Source organism: Mixophyes fleayi, chromosome 1 (genome assembly GCF_038048845.1).
Source record: "Mixophyes fleayi isolate aMixFle1 chromosome 1, aMixFle1.hap1, whole genome shotgun sequence".
NCBI lineage: Eukaryota > Metazoa > Chordata > Amphibia > Anura > Limnodynastidae > Mixophyes > Mixophyes fleayi.
The window spans coordinates 287071725-287093141 of record NC_134402.1 but is presented as its reverse complement, the minus strand read 5'-3'; the positions used below and the strand labels follow the sequence as shown (position 1 = coordinate 287093141).

Below are 21417 nucleotides of genomic sequence, written 5' to 3'. Positions count from 1 at the left end.
CAACTTATAAATAATCTCTTGATAATTAGATAAATTTAGCCAAAACATTGCATGGTTAAAACATCTGATTGCCTGAAAAAAAATATTTTGTTCATTATATTATCAACTTGTAACCAAGATACAGCTTCAGCTCTAATAGAGAGGGGAGGTAATATTTCACTTACAGAGTTGCAGCAGAATGTCAGGGTAACCCTGCATTGGGTACATTATCTTAATGGTCCATATCTGGATATTTAAATTTTGAGGTTTAGAGATGCTTATTTTTTTTCTCTCAAATTGTATTGAATGAAATATTGGTAGCAGTTATAGATGTGAACTGAATTGACACTGATATTTATGATTTGTTTGATATCACATGACAACTTATACAGATAATCCAAACTTATGAGACTCATTTATGCCTCTTAGAACTGGGACTCAGAATTAAGTTCACCCAATGTACTATTGTGTGAAAACTATCAGTTTATTCTATCTGACTTTTTATCCATATCTATCATAGGGTATAATGGTTTAAACACCCTACAAAGAATACTGTAATATTATTTAGCACCCTAATAATTCAGGTTTTTTTAATGCAAGTAATGTTCATTAAATTCCTTCTTAGTTTATGTCCATATGTAAACTTTCTCCAGCAGCACTATACTCATCATATGGCTGTTTCTCTGCTGTAATAATAACTTTGTCACAGAATATGATACAAAGGCACCTGCTGGTATTGGAACAGCTCCAACGCGCCTCCGGTCTTCTCCAGGGACACCTGCAAGGAGGTATGGGTTTTGCTGCGAGAGACGTGCAGGTCGCGGCCCTCCTACTGAGTCACCAGGGAGATACAGGAAGTAGAGGGTGGTCAGTCTAGCCAAATTGGTAACGTTCTGTCAGTTGCAGTACACTGGGATATCCAGAAGGGTTGGTCTTAAACTAGCCGTGTTGTTAACATTCTGACAGCAACAGTATACAAGGAGGATCCGGAAGAGTGGTCAAGTAACAGGCAAAAAACATATGCCAGGTAAGTAAATCATAGGAGAGATCAGAAGAATGGGGCTGGGGACCCAATACTCTGGTACCATACTGGTGGCACAGCGTCACCGGATGCCACCAGAGCAACTAGTAGTGTCCTGTTGCCTAGCAACGGCATGCGCAGAAGACCTGTCCAGGGAAATGGAAGTATTCGCATCTGGTTGCTCGGCAACCAGACGCAGCAGAGGAGCGGACAGGTGGCTGTCACGGCACTGATGAGGGATGGTGCCTGACAAACTTTCACACAAATTAAAGAAATTCAACAATTCATGATTTTTTTTTTGTTGTTGCTATAATTGTTTACATAGTTTACTATTAAAAGTGAGATAAAGAAGATGCCCATGGACATATTATTAATTCTTCTACTGCCTTATGGTTTAAAAATATATAAACATACATTCTACACAGCACAGGGGAATGACTGGATAGCAGAGTGCACTAAAAATATTTAAAAATTACAAAACAGTAGTTGTGATTGTTAAGTTCTATAGTATTGGTAAGAATTGGAAGGGGAGAAGATTATTTATTTACCGTCACTTGATATGTCTTGTGAAATCACCAACACACAAGTTCAAAACTACCTGCAAGCTTGGATTTCCACCACAAGTCAGCAGAAAGTTTAATGACAATCATTTTGTCATTGTCTTATTATAAGTTGGTTTTAGTTAAAAAAAGAATGTTCTTAGTTCTGTACAAATAAAATAGTTGAATTTACTGAATAATTTCTATATGCAATAATGTGTTCCTTACTGGAAATTATATGGATGTTCGAAGTTGCTGATGAGTTTTGTGATCATACAAAAGTTCAAGGCTGTAGTCTAAGTGCTTTTATACAGATAGCAGAAATCTGATGTAATTTCTAAAATCCATAATGACTTATAGTAGAGGGTGCCTTATTCCTTATAATACCCATGGTTTCTAATGAACACTGAAGTGGTGACATCAGAACTTACTGTTTATACAGATATCTACAGAGGAGTATGCATATATTAACATCACTTGTTAATATACTGTACTAAACTAAACATAATTAAATCACTTCAGGATATGGTGTTTCCTATTTTATTTCTGATTGTTTGTGTGATTTAAGATTATTTAGGAGCGTCTCTATTTTACAAAATTCTAGAATGTGTATACAGAGGACAAGATGGTGCCAAAGCTTCATAGGTTTAATCATACTTACCAACCTTTGGTAAGTTAATTCCGGGAGATCCCAGTCAGGGGGGGGGGGGCGTGGTTGGTGGGAAGGGTGGAGCACGGCAAATTGCAGCATTTTGGCCCAGCGACAAAATTGTTTTGTCATGGGGGCGGGGCCAAAATGACGCGATTCGTCGCAAATCGCGTCATTTTGAGGAGCAGATGCCATTTGCGGGATATTTTCCTGCTCGCCCGGGAGACCTACCCAAATTTCGGGAGTCTCCCGGACATTCCAGGAGAGTTGGCAAGTATGGGTTTAATTGATTCACTTGATGTAAATGTTTTGCTGTATAGACACTGGCGAATAACTTGTTATGTTGTCAAGTTTGAAGTGGATTATTTGAGCTTTCTCTTTTTAGCTATTTGAACATGCTCTCTTATTAGCTTTGAAGCAATTTTGTTGGCTGCAGGTTGTGTTCTTTGCTGCTTGTGATGAGGGGAGGACAATGCCTGATAATGCTCTAGCTATTACCTAAAGTGAATTAGAAAATGAGGGTGAGATTGAACCTATATTTTGACTCCATGCTTCATATGTGAAAATGTAACTTTTATAAACGGAGATATGAGATTACTGAAATGGACAATAGCTGCCACTATTTCGTAAGTCATTTCTCAATACGTAAATACTGTCATAAGAGTAGCTCTTCTGAAGTTGTATGCTGTGATATGTAAGCTTAAGACTGTTTGGAAAGGCCTTCTGCCAAATAGACGATGCCTGCAGGAAAATAATAATGCTTTTCATTTCAGAAGGCGACTCGGTGTTGGCAATTATTCCATTTTTTTTTTCTGAAGGAAACAAATATTTAATTAAGTTACTATGTTGTAGGATATATAGTTCCATAGAAGTGTTTTTAATGTGTCGCTCTACTGAAAAACTAGTATTTGCACTCCTTATGCTCTTGTAAGGACCCATCTTTCAAACTTTATTGCTTGCAAAATAAATTTGAGATATTTTTATATCATTGTTTAGTAAATGTTTTAATTGATTCAGCTAGCTGATTGGCCGAGGCCGACATTTAAATCCCTGTGAGAGCAGTTTATGTATATTATTCCTCTATTGAAAACACTGCTAGACCATGGAGGAACATGTAAGGAAACATATAAGGATGTTTACAGGATGTTTAAATACAGGAAATTTCGGTAGCTAATCTGTCGACATGAATTGCTGGCAGGTCAACATTGGTCTTTTAATGTGAATGTTGACAATCACATTGTCAACATTTTCAACCAGTCCTCAGAATGGATGTGTCGGAAGAGGTTAACTGACGACATTTCCTGTGTCGGAAATGTGACTGCAACTCATTTATAGAATCGGTAAGAAATTTTCCATTCTTTTACATATATTGAAGAAATATATGGATATTGTTCTTTGAACGTTATTATGACAGGATTATTGTTACAGTGTGAGTAACTCCGTGCAGTGTGTATTCTCACAGGCAAATTGTTTATACAAGGATGTCAAAGAAAAAGACAAGATATTTAAACTTTTGTTCACATATTTTTAAAATATGGATATTACGCTTTGAACAACAAAGTGACAGATGCAACTCTTGGTTGTATTCCTGCATGATTCCACACATCACTCTCTCTTACTGATATATCTTACTGATATATTGTTTCCGCCAGGGCATATGGTTTTATTACCAGACGGACTGCAAAGAGCTATATTCACTGAGGGAAAGCCATAACATTTTGTTTTTAACTTTTAAGGCTATTTTAGGTTCCTAATACAACAAATACTCGACAACCTCACTAACTATTAAGGAATATTGGTGGATTTGTCATCATTTGTGGCTATTAATTTACTACCACTCTGATTGTGGTGTTTTTAATTGTAGCCTAACAAGCATGTAATTAGAGGAATCCTATTGGCTTCCTGATTTTTCTTCAAATGCTTCAATCAACTTTTGGCCATCCTGCTCAGTGTTTCAATTCAGATTGTGCATCTATATTATATTGAAGTTATTTACTAACATTGGAACTTGTGCTGTTGTTATGATTCTTGCAGACATTTTTATGAGCTTATAGTCATATTTCAAGATATGTAATTAATCTACTATTTTGTGTAATTTTTATCTTTATGTACCAATAAATGTAATATCTATATAAGCTGATGTTTGTTTTTTTCTTTTTTTTTACCATAGTGTTGTATCGATTTTCAGAAAGTGTCAGCGTTTGTCGATTTCTGTCTCATATTTGTTTGTAGTTTTTTAGGTTGTGCAGTACCTTGTCCCTCTAGTAGCAACCATATTTCTATTTATTTACTTATTTTATTTCTTAATTTAGCACACTCCATTAGGACCTCTTTATTGTTCTTGTACTTTCTTTTTTTGATAAGTTGTCTAAGTAAAGACTTCCCCTGCATAATGTCTAGAACTACAAACCCTAATGAGTCATACAATCTGTTGACTATGGAAAGTCCAGCAGCTTAATATGATTTCACAGAAGTCTTTAATAAACGTCAGGCCGAGCAATGCTTTCACATTGCCCTACTAGTCTATTGAGTTCTTGTCCAGGTCCCAAATCTTATTTGGACTGATTTATGCCTTATCCTAACCAGAACTGAAAGTATTAAGAGAATATCTGGATGATAGTCTGAATCGAGGATCCATCCGCCATTTAACTACTCCTGCACGGCCATCATTTTCTTTGTTGGGAAAAAGAGACTGTTATTTAAGGTTCTGCATTGATTTCTCTTCCTTAAATCAGATCACAACCTAAAACTGTTACCAGCTTCCTCTCATTCAAGAGGGTGCAATTCATTCCAGTGAGAATGATGAGTGGTCTATTTGCATGATTTCCTAATCCCTTGATGTACATATAAAACACGTCCAAACTGTATTAGCTCATCTCTGACAACATAACCTCTTTGCTAAATTAGAAATATATTCCTAAGAACAAGAGTCCTTTGAATTTCTGGATGACATCAATTCCCCGAAGGGTTTACAAATGGACCCTGCTGAGACCAAGGCCATTGATTATTAGCACTGCTTTATTAAAATAATCTCTAAAATTGTGACCATAATGGCTGTCACTAAGAGAACTTGTATCTTTCAGTGGTCTCCTGAGTCACAACGTGCTTTCACCACCTTGATAGTGTGTGATACTGCTAGATCTTTGTTCTCTTTTTTCGTTCACTGAATTGGTTCCTGTGGATTATATTGGCTTTCTGACATCCATTGAATATAAGCAATGTAGCCTATTCATTCTGGACTGTTTGTTTGCTTGCAAGGATTTTTGCTTATATATTCAACACATTGTTTTTTTTATATATCTGCTATTTAACATTGGACATTAGGGTCTATGAAGAGCTATTGATATAGTTTGTTAAGCTGAATGTACTAACTTATTGAGGAGGTTATTCCTGTACATGTCATATAATTTATCATGTCATTTATGTTTTAATTTGAAAACAATCTGTTTATATTGTAATATCACTAGTGATTCTGACTTACATTTGAATAAGGATTTTAAGTTTATCAGATTTTTTAAAACTCAAGTGCTGCTTTTTTGTGTTTTCCTGTGTAGGGTGTTGACAGTCTCCTAGTTCAGCTGCTGAGTTTTCTCTTGGATAATTATTGTTATGGCTTTTATGGGTTTACTTTCTGTGTTATTATTGGGCTCACCCTGAGCCTGCATTTCCATTTATCCTGGAAATAGATGCCTTGGATAAAGCACTACAAGTTATCTTGTCAGAGAGACAAAGGGGCAAAATGCTTCCCCATCCCTTTGCATTCTTCCCACAGGAAATTACTACCAGCAGAGCAAAACTATGGAATTGGGGACAAGGAACTTGAAAGCCACTTTCAGAGTGGAGACCTCTATTAGATGGTTCCTCTGTTCCATTTACAATTTTCACTGACTATAAAAACTGGGAATATCTTAAAACGTAGAAAATAAGAAACAAATATTCCTTTTCTAAATTTGGAGACCTTTTTTTAATACTAAATATAAACAGTCATATTGTTTATTATTTATTAAAAATACAGACCACAAACCTCTCGTAACTCCACATTAAGTATTCTTTAAAGCCTACTAGCCATCCGCCTAAACATCTCAATGCTTGATTACCTCACCCTTTCTCACCCCCACCCCCCACTCACTGCGCTCCTCTTGCTCGGACCCCCACGCTGACTCCACTTGTGTCTGCTGTCTGTTTGCCCTCACTCATGCAAACCGTTCCCTCTTCCTTCCTGTGTCTATACCTATTACTTCAGCTCCAGCTACTCTGGTACTAGCTACGCTTGGGGCTTTTGAAGTTTTAGTGACACTCGTTTATTGTGCTGCGGATACTGTGTGGTGCCTTTATAGATAAAGGATAATAATAATATGTATCCTAGCAAAATATAGTAAGTGTTTGTGAAAAAAGAAAATATTTTTTTTTTAAAAGAAAGTGAGGGTTTCTTTCCTTGTAATGAAAAATGTTCAAGAATAAACATATATATAATTATATATTTAGTTTTGTCATATCTTTCGGGCCCAAATGTATTAATTTTTATGACGGTCACAGAGCGAAGTTAATCAGAAAATATCCTTATTGCAGTTTGATATTGAACAACATTTTTCTCACATTTAGTAGCAGCTCACTATGTGATTGATAAGAGTGTGATGTTGTTAGTATTCCTTTGTTCATATGTTGCTCATAATCCCATATCAACCTGTTGTGTATGCTCAACAAACAATGGGTCTTTCAAATGCACAATATGAAGTGAGTCACAGTGAATTCAAGTAATTACAGTTACAACTCTCAGTATTAAATCTCAGATCCTGTTGAATATTTCCACCAGTCAATAGGTGTTTCACAAGCATAGTGTCGTGTGTCACAATTCATTTGAATGATTACATAATCTTAACTTTATTGATATCAGGGGGGGAGGGGGTAAATGTATTAAACTCCAATTTTGTCAAATTTCTTAATTTTGGGGATTTTGCCGGCCATATTTCAAATGGTAATTTAACTAAAGGTAAAAACCACCGCTTCATACACTGTTTTCAGAGAAAACAAGAAAATTTGAGTGTCTGATCTTAAAAACCTCACAACCTAGAGAGCAATACAGTGATAAAGTAGTCACTAAAAAATTACATGTCCTATAGTAAAAATATTGTAAACATATTGGCCAATACCTGATCTCTGCCATCTCTGTAAATGTTAAGTAATCAAGTAGTTTTGTGAGATTAAAGAGACCAACTGCTAAACCGAGAATGCTCTGTAAATGCTCAATTTTCAGCCCTTGAAATTCTTGCAAATCTTGTACCACAACACAAAAATCTTATTTTTGCAGGTCAGTGCAATACAATACTCATTTCCGAAACTAGCAATTCATTAAAGAATACCCAAATCTATGGAGCTCCGCCCAACAGAATTAAGAAGAAATAGTTATCCTTAGCCGTCATTGCTATGTAGATATGTTTCTTTCAAATTTTAAGCATTGCTTTTACTTAACAAACTGTTACATACAATAAATACTTGTAATATTTCAGTGTTATAACTAATGTAAAATATAAAATTAACAAGTCAATCCAAGCCTGTGCATTAATGGGAATGCGTCGTAAAATGTTTATGCCATACATATAAAGCACTGTTACAGTCACAGACTTGCAGACCACTTTAACAATATGTGGCTGATTGCACCAAAATAGGAATTCATTCTGTGCAGACTAATATATGGGCTTTTGGCAAACTTCTTTCTAAATTCTTCCTCCACTGGGTGTAGTAGGATATACTGCTCTTTCATGATCATTCACACTGATAAATGAGCCCAGATACCACTATTTACAATGAACACATAGGAAATTCCCAGATAAGCCAACTGGATGCCACCCAGTCTTTATTGCTATAAAAGCTCTATGAGCTGAACAGTCTGGTAACCCAACACATTTTGGACCATGCGGTCCTACGACTAAGGACCCCTTAGCTAAGATATTTATCAACATAAAGTAATCCATTAATGTGTAATCCATTAATGTGTAATAATCTTACAGATAGAACAAATCTGTTTTCTTGGATACACTCACTCATTTTATTTTTGTGTACTTGTTTTCTTATCTCATTATGTACTGTTCCTTACCTTCATTTAGTTTGTTTTCCTCCCTACGTGAGCAATGCTATTGGCCCTGCTTTTATCCTTAATATTAGGTGTACCCGCTCTCAATTACTTTTCTTACGGTAATTTTAATGTGGATTTCTGCTCGCAGCTCAAGGAGCGTTGATATTACCGTAGTAACGGTAATAACACGCAGCAATTACCGTAGTGACGGTAATTGTGCACCACATGTGGTGTTCTTTAGAACAATGCAGGGAATTGAATTCCTCGCCTAATATATTGCATTGTTTTGTCAGGTTATTTATAAAGATCTCATTTCCAAAAATAAATTTTCTATCATGGTATTTGTGGAATATGTTTATTATTGGGCAAGGGATTGAGACATACAAATGAATGCACATTAATATTAAATTATAAAATAGTTATTGGTATGAACAATAGTTTGGTGTCCAGGAATTTGCATTTAAAGTTTATAATAATATCTATGCAATTTCTTCTAAAGCTGCACTATCACTTAGTGAAAGATGTCACTAAGGCACCCCACCACCGCCCCTCCACCAACTGCAGAATCAAAAAGCAATTAAGCTTGTCAACTTAAAATGGCGGAGGGTGGGTGAGCATGAGAGCCAATGATAATGACATGCAATTGGTCCTCATACTCATTCGTTCAACCCTCTGTTTTCGGCTTGGGAATAAGTGGAAAGGAAGAGCCCCAGGACAGTGATTAGGAGAGAGGCACATTAGTTAAATCTTTTACTAGTGATACTGCAGCTTTATGATAGGTTAGTTCTCTTTGTTTCTCTTGTGTTCTGCTATTGTCATCTACTTTCAGGAGATGATCCTTGCTTTGTGATCTTAGAGACTATACGATAGCGAGAGTACTCTGTCCCACATTTGATGGCACTGTCCGAAAATAGCCCCTTATGGAAAGAAATACATTACATAATTGTGAACATCACTGGTGCCACCTTACAGGACTCTTTATATTCACTATTGCAATGTCACGTCCCAGATACCCGCGAGCACACGCAGAGATTTATTTCTGTGTTTGCAGAAATAACTCGCATATTAAATGCTACAAAATGCCAAATCGCACTGAATTGGAAGAATCCAGAACATCCCACTATCCTCTTCATTGTTAGCTGAATTTGTCAAATCTACCACATGGAATACATATCTAGCATAAATAATAACAACCCAAATACATTTGCTATCACCTGGAACTTCTGGACTGAGCACTACAGAGCCACCCCCCACTATCAGATTGATTTCATTCTTTACAATTTTTAATCTTAAATCTCGGATAGTGATACTATCCTGCTTCCCCATATCCCCCTTGTTACATCCCCTCTCATATTTTCCTCCTCTTTCCTTTGCCTCTCACATGATGAGACACGTTGAACTATCAGTTATTTTTTATTACCTTTGTATGAGTTTTATAGCTTTATACTTGCTACAATGTTGTAAATTAGTTGATCTGTTGCTAATGTTTTTGTTATTCAATTATATGCGATCTCTACTGCATCCCTCTCCCTTTTTTTCTTTTTTCTGTACCCACATTGTTTGTGTTTACTAAAACTTTTGAAAACCAATAAAAAAGAATATTAAAATAAAAGAGAGAAAATAACATTTTAAAGTTAGTTTAAAAATGTACCCACACCCTAGATACATTTTTTTATACTCCACAAAGGTATACAGAACGTCTAATAAGGTTAACATAGTATGAATCTTTAAAAACTTTTAGGGTAAATTCTTTGTGTCAAAATACCACAGGACAGAATCATGATTTAGTGTAATTTCCTATTTTTATGATTTTTGCACGCCTGCAGTTTTTATTTGTTCCAAGCGTGCACAAGTTTCAAACACTCTGCACACTAAAATGTTACTATTAGCAACTATAGTAGGGAAACCTGTAATTGGCTTTGGATGGTATTAACCACAGCATATTTTTGTTTGTGTCTGTGTTTGTATGGTAGCCCACACTGTGGCTGGGACTGATGTTTAATCATCTAAACTTTCTGTGGGTCTCTTGGTGATTGTTATCAATAAAGGTTAATGATAAGGAGAAGTCAGAGAGAAATGTCTGAGGCATGAGAGGCAAGTGCGAGTGGATGGTGTAGAGAGTTTTTAGAGGAACGAAGGAGACTACGCGATAAATGAAGAACTAAGTGATGAAACTAGTCTAGCCACACGTTTGTGTTAATCACTGCAATTTTGAGAGGTGGAAAGAGAAATGTAAATCTAAAACATAACTGCATACTGCTAATCTACTACTTTTTCTCCTGCAATTTTCCTTTTGTTTGCCTAGTTAACTGCCACATCAGACCAAAGCATCTTCTAGCAGTAGATGGATGCGAAATCAATGTGACTCCATTTTTTATTGATTTAATGTAATGGTAATGTTCTGTTTTTATCATTTAGTCCCAAAAATCTTGGATTGAAGGCACTTTCTGCAAAAGGGAATGTGCAAAGATTATACCAGCATCTAGGGATCCCCACAGGTATGACATTATTTAGGAATAGCTAATCTAGAAGCACATACTGCTTAGAAGTTAGAATTGGTCATTTCTGACAGAAATTAAATTTAACATTTGTGATACTCGCTAGATTCATGCTTGTTGGTGTTTGTCCTGAGGATGTATGTAAAATATAAAGTACATGTTGTAAACGAAAATTAGTTTTGTTAAGAGAACTCTTAAAATCTGAATATTGAATAAACAGATCTGTAAACTCCATGTTCCTAAAATAAACTGAACTTGTCCAGGTCAATTTATTTCTTAAAAAGTGCTTCTGTTTTTGTGATAGGTGCTTACAAACTTAACAAAAGTCTGATCTAGCAATGCTGGGTCATAAACTATACAATGTTATTGGGTGTATATGTTATTGGGTGCTTCATGAAAAATACCCAGTATATCTCTTCCAGTTACGCTGGGCATCTTGTCTCAGGGATGACTGTTGACATTTATTTGATGGGTTGTCCACATTCAATACACAGACTCATAGCATGCCTGTTTTACAGAACGTAACATAGTGAAAAGTCCTGACCAGTGATTAGGATTTAATAAAAGACTTGAAAAACCTATTCCTTATGAAACGTTGTATAATACGTTGAATAATGTTTAGTCAACATCCATTGAATTTTATTTCTGATGAACCTTTTAGAATGTGTTATTGCACCTTTGTATAAGCAACTTTTTTTTATATGAATGACAAATGCCTTGAAATGTTTACTAGGCAATTAGGGAATAAGTAAAACCAGAGCATAATGCATTCCATAACTGTGTTGGTGCAGAAAAAAACTGTATGTCCGCAAATAATGTTTCATAGTAATGCTCTTGTGTTTAACTCAGGATTGTACTTTCATCTTTTGCAGATGCCATGGTGGGTGTCAGGTCTGCCAAAACCTAATCAGGTGAAGTATCTTTAAATTAGGCCAATAACTGTAATAATTAACTCTGTAGCTATGCTGTTGAACTGATACAATTGAAAAATGTCAGAAAGGCTGATCAAATGTTTACTGATGCTTAAGAGAGTAAATAGCCATTGTCCCATGACAGAGAGGCAAATGTTTTCTGTTTCTTTTATAGTGCAACTCTGTTTTCACAGTTTGACTAAGTATTAAAGGATATTGTACATATTGTAAGCTTCACCTCACATATACTCCAGTCCTGGCCACACTCCATTAATCTGTAGAATGCATTTCTTGTCAGTAAGTGTGTGAGCATGTTTCCGTCTCTGAGCGAATTACAGTATTGTAGATTTAGAATTTCCATGGACATCAAGGCAGTTTACAAAGACATTATAGCTGCCATCTATGGTGCCCATTGTAGAGTGGGTAAATGTTGCTATCTGTAAATAAGGGGAAGGATGGTAATTACTGCAGATCCACCAGAGCCATATGGTTTTGGTAATTTTTCCTATTCACAAAGCTGAAGAAACAAATCCGGACGATTTCAATGATTCAAAGCATTTTTGTAATTGAGCAAAGTAATTTATCTGACATAACTGTAGAGAGCACATATGCCTAAACATATATCCTGGTTGCATGCCTTATCTTGCATTTTTTATTATTAAAAAATATCTTAGAGGTCAATTAGTCTTGTGTCACTTGGGAAGAACATTGTATAAGTCACTGGTTTACAGCTTACTTGAACAGTGTAACCGCCCCACAGTGTAATTCGGTCTCACTGACCACATCATCATCACTCTCACTGGTCACCGTGGTTAGATTTTCTGCATTCAGATAACTTTAATTTACCGACTTGTACATGCACTTCTTATGTTTTTACTAAATATATTACTTAATCTTTTTATCTTCCTTCTGAGTATTTTAGCCATGCATTTGTGTTATCACAGAGATTTTTTGTTGCACATGGATATGACAAACTTCCTTCAGGATACAATTGAACAATCCAAAATAACAACTCCTGACTGAAAAATATGAATTAATGTATTCAATAAAAGGTTCACAAGCGCACGTATACTCCCTAATTCTCGATGACCAAAGTAGATATGTCATTCTGACTTGGACGATCCACCAGACACCCATCAGTATTGCCTTGGTGTGTGCCCACAACATGCGGCAGGGTACCATCCTAAACAAGTCCTTCCTTACATTATCCCAGGTCTTGAGGGGCTGTGTCATTATAGGGTTTGACTTCAATTTGTTGCTTGATATAAAACAGGACAAATCCCCCCTGCCCCCTTTTTCCTCTACTACAGGGACTCCTTGAGAATCATGTAAGCTTTCAGATTTGTAAAACTATATTATCTTTATGATTCGTGGTGGGTTCTGTATGCATCAGGAAAGGTCTACACACACTTATCAGCTCCTCACTTTGGCAATTCACGCATAGACATGATCTTTGTGGGCCGGCAAATACAGAAGTCTTGTGTGCAACGGATGTCATTCTTTTGTCTGGTCTGACCATTCAGTTCTCTTCCTGAATGTGAATTTCCTCATATCTAGCCCTATGAGATCCCATTAGAGGTTCATAGAATATAAGTCAACCCCCGCCATCCTCTCTCTATGCTCTAGGAAACTCATTAGTCATCAAATTGAGGGTTCCTCAAAGTTTTTCTGCCTGTGAGGAAACAGTCCTGAGGACTCAAACATCGAAGCTCAAATGCTCAATAGGTAAGTAACAGCAAAACATCAATGGTTTAAAACTTACTTAAATCTACACCATATAACATTTCCCTCCCTACCACCAAGTCTCACACCTGAGCATTTAAACTGTCATTTCCCCTCTAAACACCCATAATGCCCATACACATACTCTCTTATAATGTTAAGGGAACGAACAGTCCTTCAAAGAAATTATTTACCCAGCTTAAGTCCTCCAAAGAAGACCTAGGGGTAAATGTATCAAGCGGAGAGTTTTCCGGCGAGTTTGAAAAGTGGAGATGTTGCCTATAGCAACCTATCAGATTTTAGCTATCATTTTGTAGAATGTACTAAATAAATGATGGCTTGAATCTGATTGAGTTTTCCAACCCGCCGGAAAACTCTCAGCTTGATACATTTACCCCCTAGTTTTCCTTCAAGAAACTCATTTTTCCCAAACCCACCTTTCAGAACTCCGATCCAAAATGTATCCAATGACTTTCCCTGCATTTGACATCGGATAAAGAAAAACAAGGATTGGCAACTCTAATTTCTAACCATATCACCTTTGAAATCTTGGACTCCCATAGGGATAAGGATAAGATAAACCCCATAATTTTCTCTGCATCTTGGTTAATCTTTACGCACCAAACCAAGAACAACACCGACTCTTCACCATTTTAGGACATTAAGCTCACCTCTTCTAATAGATGAGAGTTTTAGTCTCAGATTATTTCAACTATGTTCTGAACATCCCTTTTTCTCAACATGGAGAATCAATGAGGGTCTCCTTCATAACTCAGGCACTAAACTTAAGATGAAAGACTTATTTGTAGACTATTTGGCTATCAATGACACCCCGGATGTCACTCCTGGTACTCTGTAGTAGGCCCACAAGGCTGTAATCAGGGGCCAATTGACAGAAATGGGCTCTAGAAGAAAGAGAAGCTACACAGGATGATCGAGCTGACTAAATAACTTCAAGATATTGAACACATGCATAAGCAAACCTTAGACTCAGGTTTCCTGCAGGAAAATAAGACAGTAAAAGGGGAATTGAATCTAATAGTCTCAAATCAGACAGCCCATAAAATGAAATGGCTCAGGCCAACCTTCTACGGGAAAGGGGACAAAGCCAATACAATTCCAGCATCTAGAATTAGATCCAGACGCTCTAGCCATAATCTTTGCCATAATCATCTTGCCATCAAAACTTTCCCAAATACTCTCACATACGATCCCAAGAACATTAGAGAGGAATTTCATAAATACTTTCCCCCTCGAGATGTATCCTCTCTCATAACTGAGCATCTAATAGCTGATTTATTAAAATAAAAAATAGACACGACACGACTCTCCCGACAATCTGTAATGCAGCTTTGTATGGCAATTACAGCTGAAGAGATTACTGAAGTAATTAAGGACCAGAAATCTTTGGAACTCTTCAGCTATGGAATCAGCACAGCGTTGGCGACTTTTGTGCACCATGGGGTAAATGTATGAACATGCGGGTTCTTCAACACCCGCGTGTTCGGCGATTAAATTTCAAGCGGCGCTGCATTGTAAAGGGAAACTTCCCTTTACAATGCAGCGCCGCTTGAAATTTAATCGCCGAACACGCTGAACACGCGGGTGTTGAAGAACCAGCATGTTCATACATTTACCCCCATGTGTGCTCCGTGGCTGAGTTGCTGTTGTTCCTAAACGCTTCCACTTTCTAATAATATCACTTACAGTTGACCGTGGAATACGCAGCAGGGATGAAATTTCACAAACCATCTTATTGCAAAGGTGGCATCCTATCAATACCACACCTGAAGTCACTGAACTCTTCAGAATCACCCATTTTTGTATCACAGATGATTGCAAATGGAGACCGCATGGTTAAGTGCTTGATTTTATACATCTCTGTCAATGGGTCTGATTGAAACACCTCAATTCAATAATTAACAGGTGTGGTCAAATACTTTTGTCCATGTAGTGTAACTTCACTGTGGCCTTCATAAAATCGTTAATCAATTTCATGATTTCTACTTCAAACTGTATGAGTACCTGAGAATGCAAAAACCTTTGACCTATGAATGAAGTAACTGTATATCTCTGTGATTACAATTATTTTACAATTGTACAGTGTATAAATTGTTGAGTTCTGGTTTTGGTCTTCAGAGCGTTCTGATTGAAGCTTGAGTTGGTGCCAACTGTCGCACGCGTATGTATACCAAACTTTGTCTTTTAATATACTTTGTGAATAAAACCTATGTGCTTTGGAACCACAGTGATTGCATCGGACAATCCTTTATTTTAAATGATAGTTATGGACGTAACATGATCATCTGGCAGGGTCATTTATTGTGTAAAAAATAAGAAAGTATGAATCAGGTATACCTCTTTACTTTTACTATTTTCCCTCTGGTGACATTTTATTAAAAAAGTCTGATGGACTTTTTAGGTGTTGCTGTGGAAGATTAATTGGAGACCACCCTGGTTTAGATTATGATTGGCCAATTTATCCTAATCCACAAGTGAGACGTGATGAAGAATGGTTGGTCCAAAAACATACAAAGACAAGCCCCACAGATGCTTTTGGTACCATCAATTTCCAAGACGGTCATCACACATACCATGCAAAGGTTTGTTATCTGTTGCTGCAATACAATGTATGTTATCCAACAAGTTCTAGTGTATTGTGTTAATGATATAATCTATTAATTGTTGACCAAATTGTAGCACACAACTGTTAGTGTTAAATAAACCCTTACTTTATTAAATTATTGTTGATCCATTTTAGATTTTTTTTATGTGCTTGGGTGCTCTCTAAATAGTATATAATAACAGTCAAAGAGTACTACTATTGCAAGAGGCACTCCTTGAGTAATAGTATGGGCATATCATTCAGGAACTGGTACATAAATAAGAACCAAACACAAGAACTATGATATAATTTTACTTTCATTATAGTGTTCCAATAACAATATTTTTTTTAAAAGTGAAACTTAAAAAAATGAAAATTAGTTGAGCAAGTGAGTCATAATCAACATGTAACATATGATTGTGCCATTTTACTTAATAATCAGAGTTTCATATGTTACCAATCAAAATGTCCATTCTATGTTCTACTATATTCAGGTTATTTTAGTCCTATAACAAACTCTCACTTAAATAATGTTCTAAAACATTAACCTTCATTGTAGAGGTAACATACCTTTGTGAAAAACCCAAGTTAATAAAACATTCACTGGAAACTATAACGTCTGTCCTGAATCATAACATATGGTCATCAACTGAATATTTGACAATTTTATTTCAAACAAAAATTTTCTTTTGCTGGACATTTTTGAATGATTATGAATTTTTCTTTTCTCAGTACTTGCGAATAGATTATGATACCTCTCTAGACCAGTTAATGCATCTGATGATAAAGGAATGGCAGATGGAGCTTCCCAAGCTTGTGATTTCTGTTCATGGAGGGGTCCAACATTTTAAGCTTCCCTCGAAGGTCAAGCAAGTTTTTGGTAAAGGCTTGGTGAAGGCTGCGGAGACTACTGGGGCATGGATCCTGACAGAGGGCATTAATACAGGTATTGTTTATGCTTTATATGTAAATGTAAGCAGTTGATGTTTTGTATGACTTTTTTTTACATGATTAAATAAGAGCATTCCCAAGTTAGAAGTGGTCTGATCATTTATTATTACTAGGTAATGAAATGTTGCCCTGTCTGTAGACAGCACTAAATTAGTAAAAGTAAAGCTAGCCAGCCACATGTTATGTACTCAAAATAGACACTTTACTGATGGCATAGCTGGACAGAATATCTAAATGCATGCATATTTACTGAACATTTATAAACTGAAGAAAATGTAAGCAGATACTCTCTAATAAATAATGTCATAATTTCCCACATTGCTACAAAACAAGTATTTGTACTTGTTTCTGTACTTTGCGTACTATTAGGTGATGCTTCCAGATAAAGCGTTCCAAGCAACCACCTTCTTCATGTCATTGTCAGGAACCGCTTGTTTCCTGTACATATCCCCAATCTCTGCCTACTGCCAAATAATAAATAGAGGGGCACGCTTCCAAGTGACCCAAGAGGGTTTTCATTGAAAGCTGTGCTGAAATACAAAATACAGAGACAAGTGACTGCTGTGGATTGTGTAGCTGTATTTTATTTATTTATTATGCCATTTATTATATTTTTTATAATGGATATTTTCAGTCACAGCCTGACGAGAACAAAAATTATATATTGTAAAACATGGACCGTAGTATATGAGATAGGGAATTACAGACCACAGGCAAACAAGTAAATCAACAATATATATAGTTAGGACCAGTTACGTCAAAACAGGAGTAAGAAAAAGAGGCATTGCAAGTGAAATATAGTATACATAAAGCAGAAGGCATAGCAGGTGGAAATGGAAAGCACACAGCAAAACTGATAGAAAAATGTATTTAGTGGTAAGTTGTGGATAATGAGAAAAATGAGGGGAGTAGGGAATATGTGAAGAGATAACAAAACACAGGAGGACTAAAAGGACGGAATAGAGGGCTTGTGGCAGTGGGGGAGTCAGAGGAGTGATTTTCCGAGAATGAGGGAAAAGGTCTAGGGATGAGTAAAGACAGGTGTAGTTGCTAGCAGTAATCATATGTTCACAGTGACATTTCTTAAAACAGGCATGGGTGGTTGCTTGACGAATTGTGTAAGTCACTTCCTTCAGTCTCCAGTATCACCTATATGCCAGTGACATTCAACTCTACCTCTCTTCTCCTGATTTCCCCTCCACTACTCTCTAGTGTATGCGTTTGCCTCTCCTCCAACCCCTCCTGCATATCCATATATTTTCTTAAAATGAATATTGCCAAAACTGAGCTCAATTATTATTATTATAAATTTTTATTTATAAGGCGCCACAAGGTGTCCGTAGCGCCGTACAGGGACAAACGAGTTACAGTACAAGGTGAGACAGCACAGTACAGTAAACAGTAAGCACAGTAACTCAGTAAGCTCAATGCACAGCTAGAGAGGGCGGAAGAAGGGGGAGGGAGGATCCGCAAACAACGGAACCCAAGAAGGAGGGCATGGAAGACAGGGAGACCCCCAGAGGGGACGGGGGGGTGGAGGGTCCTCGAGGAGGAGGGCTAAGTAGCTGGAGAGCAGAGTTAGGAGTGGTGGAAACAGGAGGAGAGATGGCCCTGCTCAGAGGAGCGTACAATCTAAGGGGAGGGGTGGACAGACAGAGAGACAGAGGGGAGAGAGGGAGAGAAGGGGGACGGAGGCAGAAGATAAGGTAGGAAGTTAAGTGAGAGACTGAAAGGCTTTAAGAAAAAGGTGAGTTTTTAAAGCCCGTTTGAAACTGGACAGATTGGGGGAAGTTCTGATGGAGGGAGGGAGCTTGTTCCAGTGGAGGGGGGCAGCGCGGGCGAAGTCTTGGATACGCGCGTGGGAGAGGAGGGAAGCTCAATGTCTTCCCTCCTTTTAGATCTTCATCCCACCTTGACCTCTCTATCACTGTTAACAATACCATAATCTCGCTTGTTCCCCAACTCCGCTGACTGGGTGTCGCCCTTGACTCCTTCCTATCCCTTGCCCCCCACATTGCCCAATCCTGTTGCTTCCAACTACGCAACATTGCCCTTATCCAGTCCTTCCTGTCCCAGGATGCCACCAAAACTATTATTCATGCTCTCATCATTTCCCATCTTAACTACTGTAACCTTCTTCTCACCGGCCTCCCCTCACTCCCACCTTGCTCCCATTTGCTCTATACTTAATGTGGCCGCTAGACTTATGTTCCTATCACGCTGCTTTTCTTCTGCCTTCCCTCTCTGCCTTGCCTTACGCTGGATCCCCTTCCTCTACAGAATCCTCTTCAAATTACTCATCCACACCTATAAGGCCCTCTTTCACTGCACTGCTCCATACATCTCCAACCTCTTCTCCACACATGATCCCTCCAGTGCCTTGCAATCACCACTTCCCATTCCCGAATCCAAGATTTCTCCCGAGTTGCCCCCCTCCATTGTAATGACCTCCCTCGTTCTATCCAATTCTCACCTGTTCTTAAAAGCCTACCAAACATCTGCCTAATCTTCTGTCTTTTTCTCACCTTGCCCACTCTCATCCTCCATCCCTCTTATGCGCTTCCCTTGCCCTAGATTCCCTCCACTGATTCTCCTTTTGCCTGTTGTCTGTTTACTCTTTCCTTAGGTTGTAAGCTCTTAAAAGCAGGGTCCTCTTCCCTCCTGTCTCAGTACTTATTACTTCTGCTCCAGTTACACTGGCACTGACTTTGCTTGGGGCTTTTATGGTTTTAGTAGTACTTCTTTATTGTTCTGTGCTGTTATATCTTGTGTGGTCTACTTTACTGTTTGTAATCTCTACGGCAGAACTCTTAGAAATAAAGGATTATAATAACCAGTCAAGGAGTTCCATTATTTAGGAGTTGTGTATAAGACGGTCTGTGCACCCATGTTAGTTCTGAGGAATGTCAAAAGGTGCTTAATTTTTAGATCGAACCAATTGAAGTGAAGATGTGTGTATGCAACAGGGAGGCAAAGGATAGGAGGTGGCCAGATCTGGCAAGGCAGACAATTATTACACCAAAAGATTGGAGCCAGTAGGTAAAAGGTCAATAAATTTAAATGTTATGCTTGTACCATGAGGCATAATAATAATATAATAATAATAAAATACAACAGGACTCCAGGTGATGTACAGCAATAGAAAATTACATCATAAATATTACACTACATAGTGGAAAACTCTATACAGGTGTGGTATTTTGCCATTGTTTTTCAATCTTGTAAACTTTGCTTTTCAAAACGATTGTTTATGGCATCCTAGTGAGAGATGTTTGGCGTGCTATGGTGTAAAATGCAGACAGACTTATGCTGATTTACATGAGCCTTCATACAGATGTCAAATATCTATTGAAATCCAGGTTACAGATTACAGAACATAATTAGATTATGTTTTGGAGTTAATTTTCACTTTGTCAGTAATATTCTGTTTGATCGTCCAATAACCATTAGGGCTCGTCTGAATGAATGACTTTCCTGTAAACGTGCGTTGCATTGCAGAAGATTTGTGCTGTGATTATATTGCTGGTAAAATAGATCTCAAGATGCATCCAGCTTTGCACTCATAGGATATATGCCAGTTTTTTGTCAGGTGCGCTTACATACAGATACACTTACACCAAATCATGTCATAAACACAAGATATGTGCTTCAATATTTGTTTTAATAGTGGAAAATGCATCCTCGATTAGGTTTAATTTAAATACAAAAAGCCCTCTATAATATAGCAGGTATTATCTTGCTTCTTGTGTATGAATTAAAGAAGCAAAAAATTAATTGGAAAATACACCCACAAAATATAGGCTCAATTGTCCAATTAGAAGCGGCTAGCAATTGCTGGCGACAGTCATCATCATCAGTGCCCTTAGGCTAGTGAAACGGCTATTGAGAGGGGTATCTGCTTCTCTGTGTGGGTCTGCCTCATTTCGCAATTATACAAACGCATCCTTACTGTACTCGAACTGAGTTTGCACGCCACTTACATTCTCTATTCCTTCTTTTCAAGCCTTAGGAGGTGCAAGCATAAGATCTGCATAGGGATATAGGCATACACTTTTTTATAGGCATGCGCAGTACAATTTTGCAGTACTTATACTAAGCTAATGGGCATACACCCAAAGTAGTGTGAGCCCCAAAGTTTCTAAATCATTGACACTATAAAGTAACTCCTGTCAAAACTTAGAAAGGTTGTTATCATACCACACAGTCCTCCAAAATTATTCATTTGTCAAGTATATATATACTAGCTGAAGTACCCGGCGTTGCCGTGTTTAAATCTTAGTTATTAAGTTATCAATGAGTTAGATGTAACTGTCAACAATTTTAAAATATTATTTGTAGCTTAGCAGCTCTTTCAACACAGCCATTAGGTGGTTGCTCAGTGTTGTTTTTGTTTTTATATTAAATGTTATCGAAATCCATCCAGTGGAAGTCCCAGAACACGCTCCCCAGGTCAAAGTTCTAGTCAGCGG

At 37.4% G+C, this 21417-nt stretch overlaps 1 protein-coding gene across 1 annotated transcript in view; it reads left to right on the top strand.

Annotated features, from left to right (window-relative positions):
- Nucleotides 1–2164: 2164 nt before the first annotated feature.
- The window catches only part of TRPM6 (transient receptor potential cation channel subfamily M member 6), a 113469-nt gene continuing 94216 nt past the window's right edge, over nucleotides 2165–21417 (top strand). Inside the window, exons 1-5 of the mRNA XM_075205035.1 lie at nucleotides 2165–2209; nucleotides 10680–10759; nucleotides 11632–11670; nucleotides 15815–15995; nucleotides 16730–16943. Of these exons, the coding sequence (XP_075061136.1) occupies nucleotides 2165–2209; nucleotides 10680–10759; nucleotides 11632–11670; nucleotides 15815–15995; nucleotides 16730–16943 (559 nt within the window). The remainder of the gene's footprint in view (nucleotides 2210–10679; nucleotides 10760–11631; nucleotides 11671–15814; nucleotides 15996–16729; nucleotides 16944–21417) is intronic.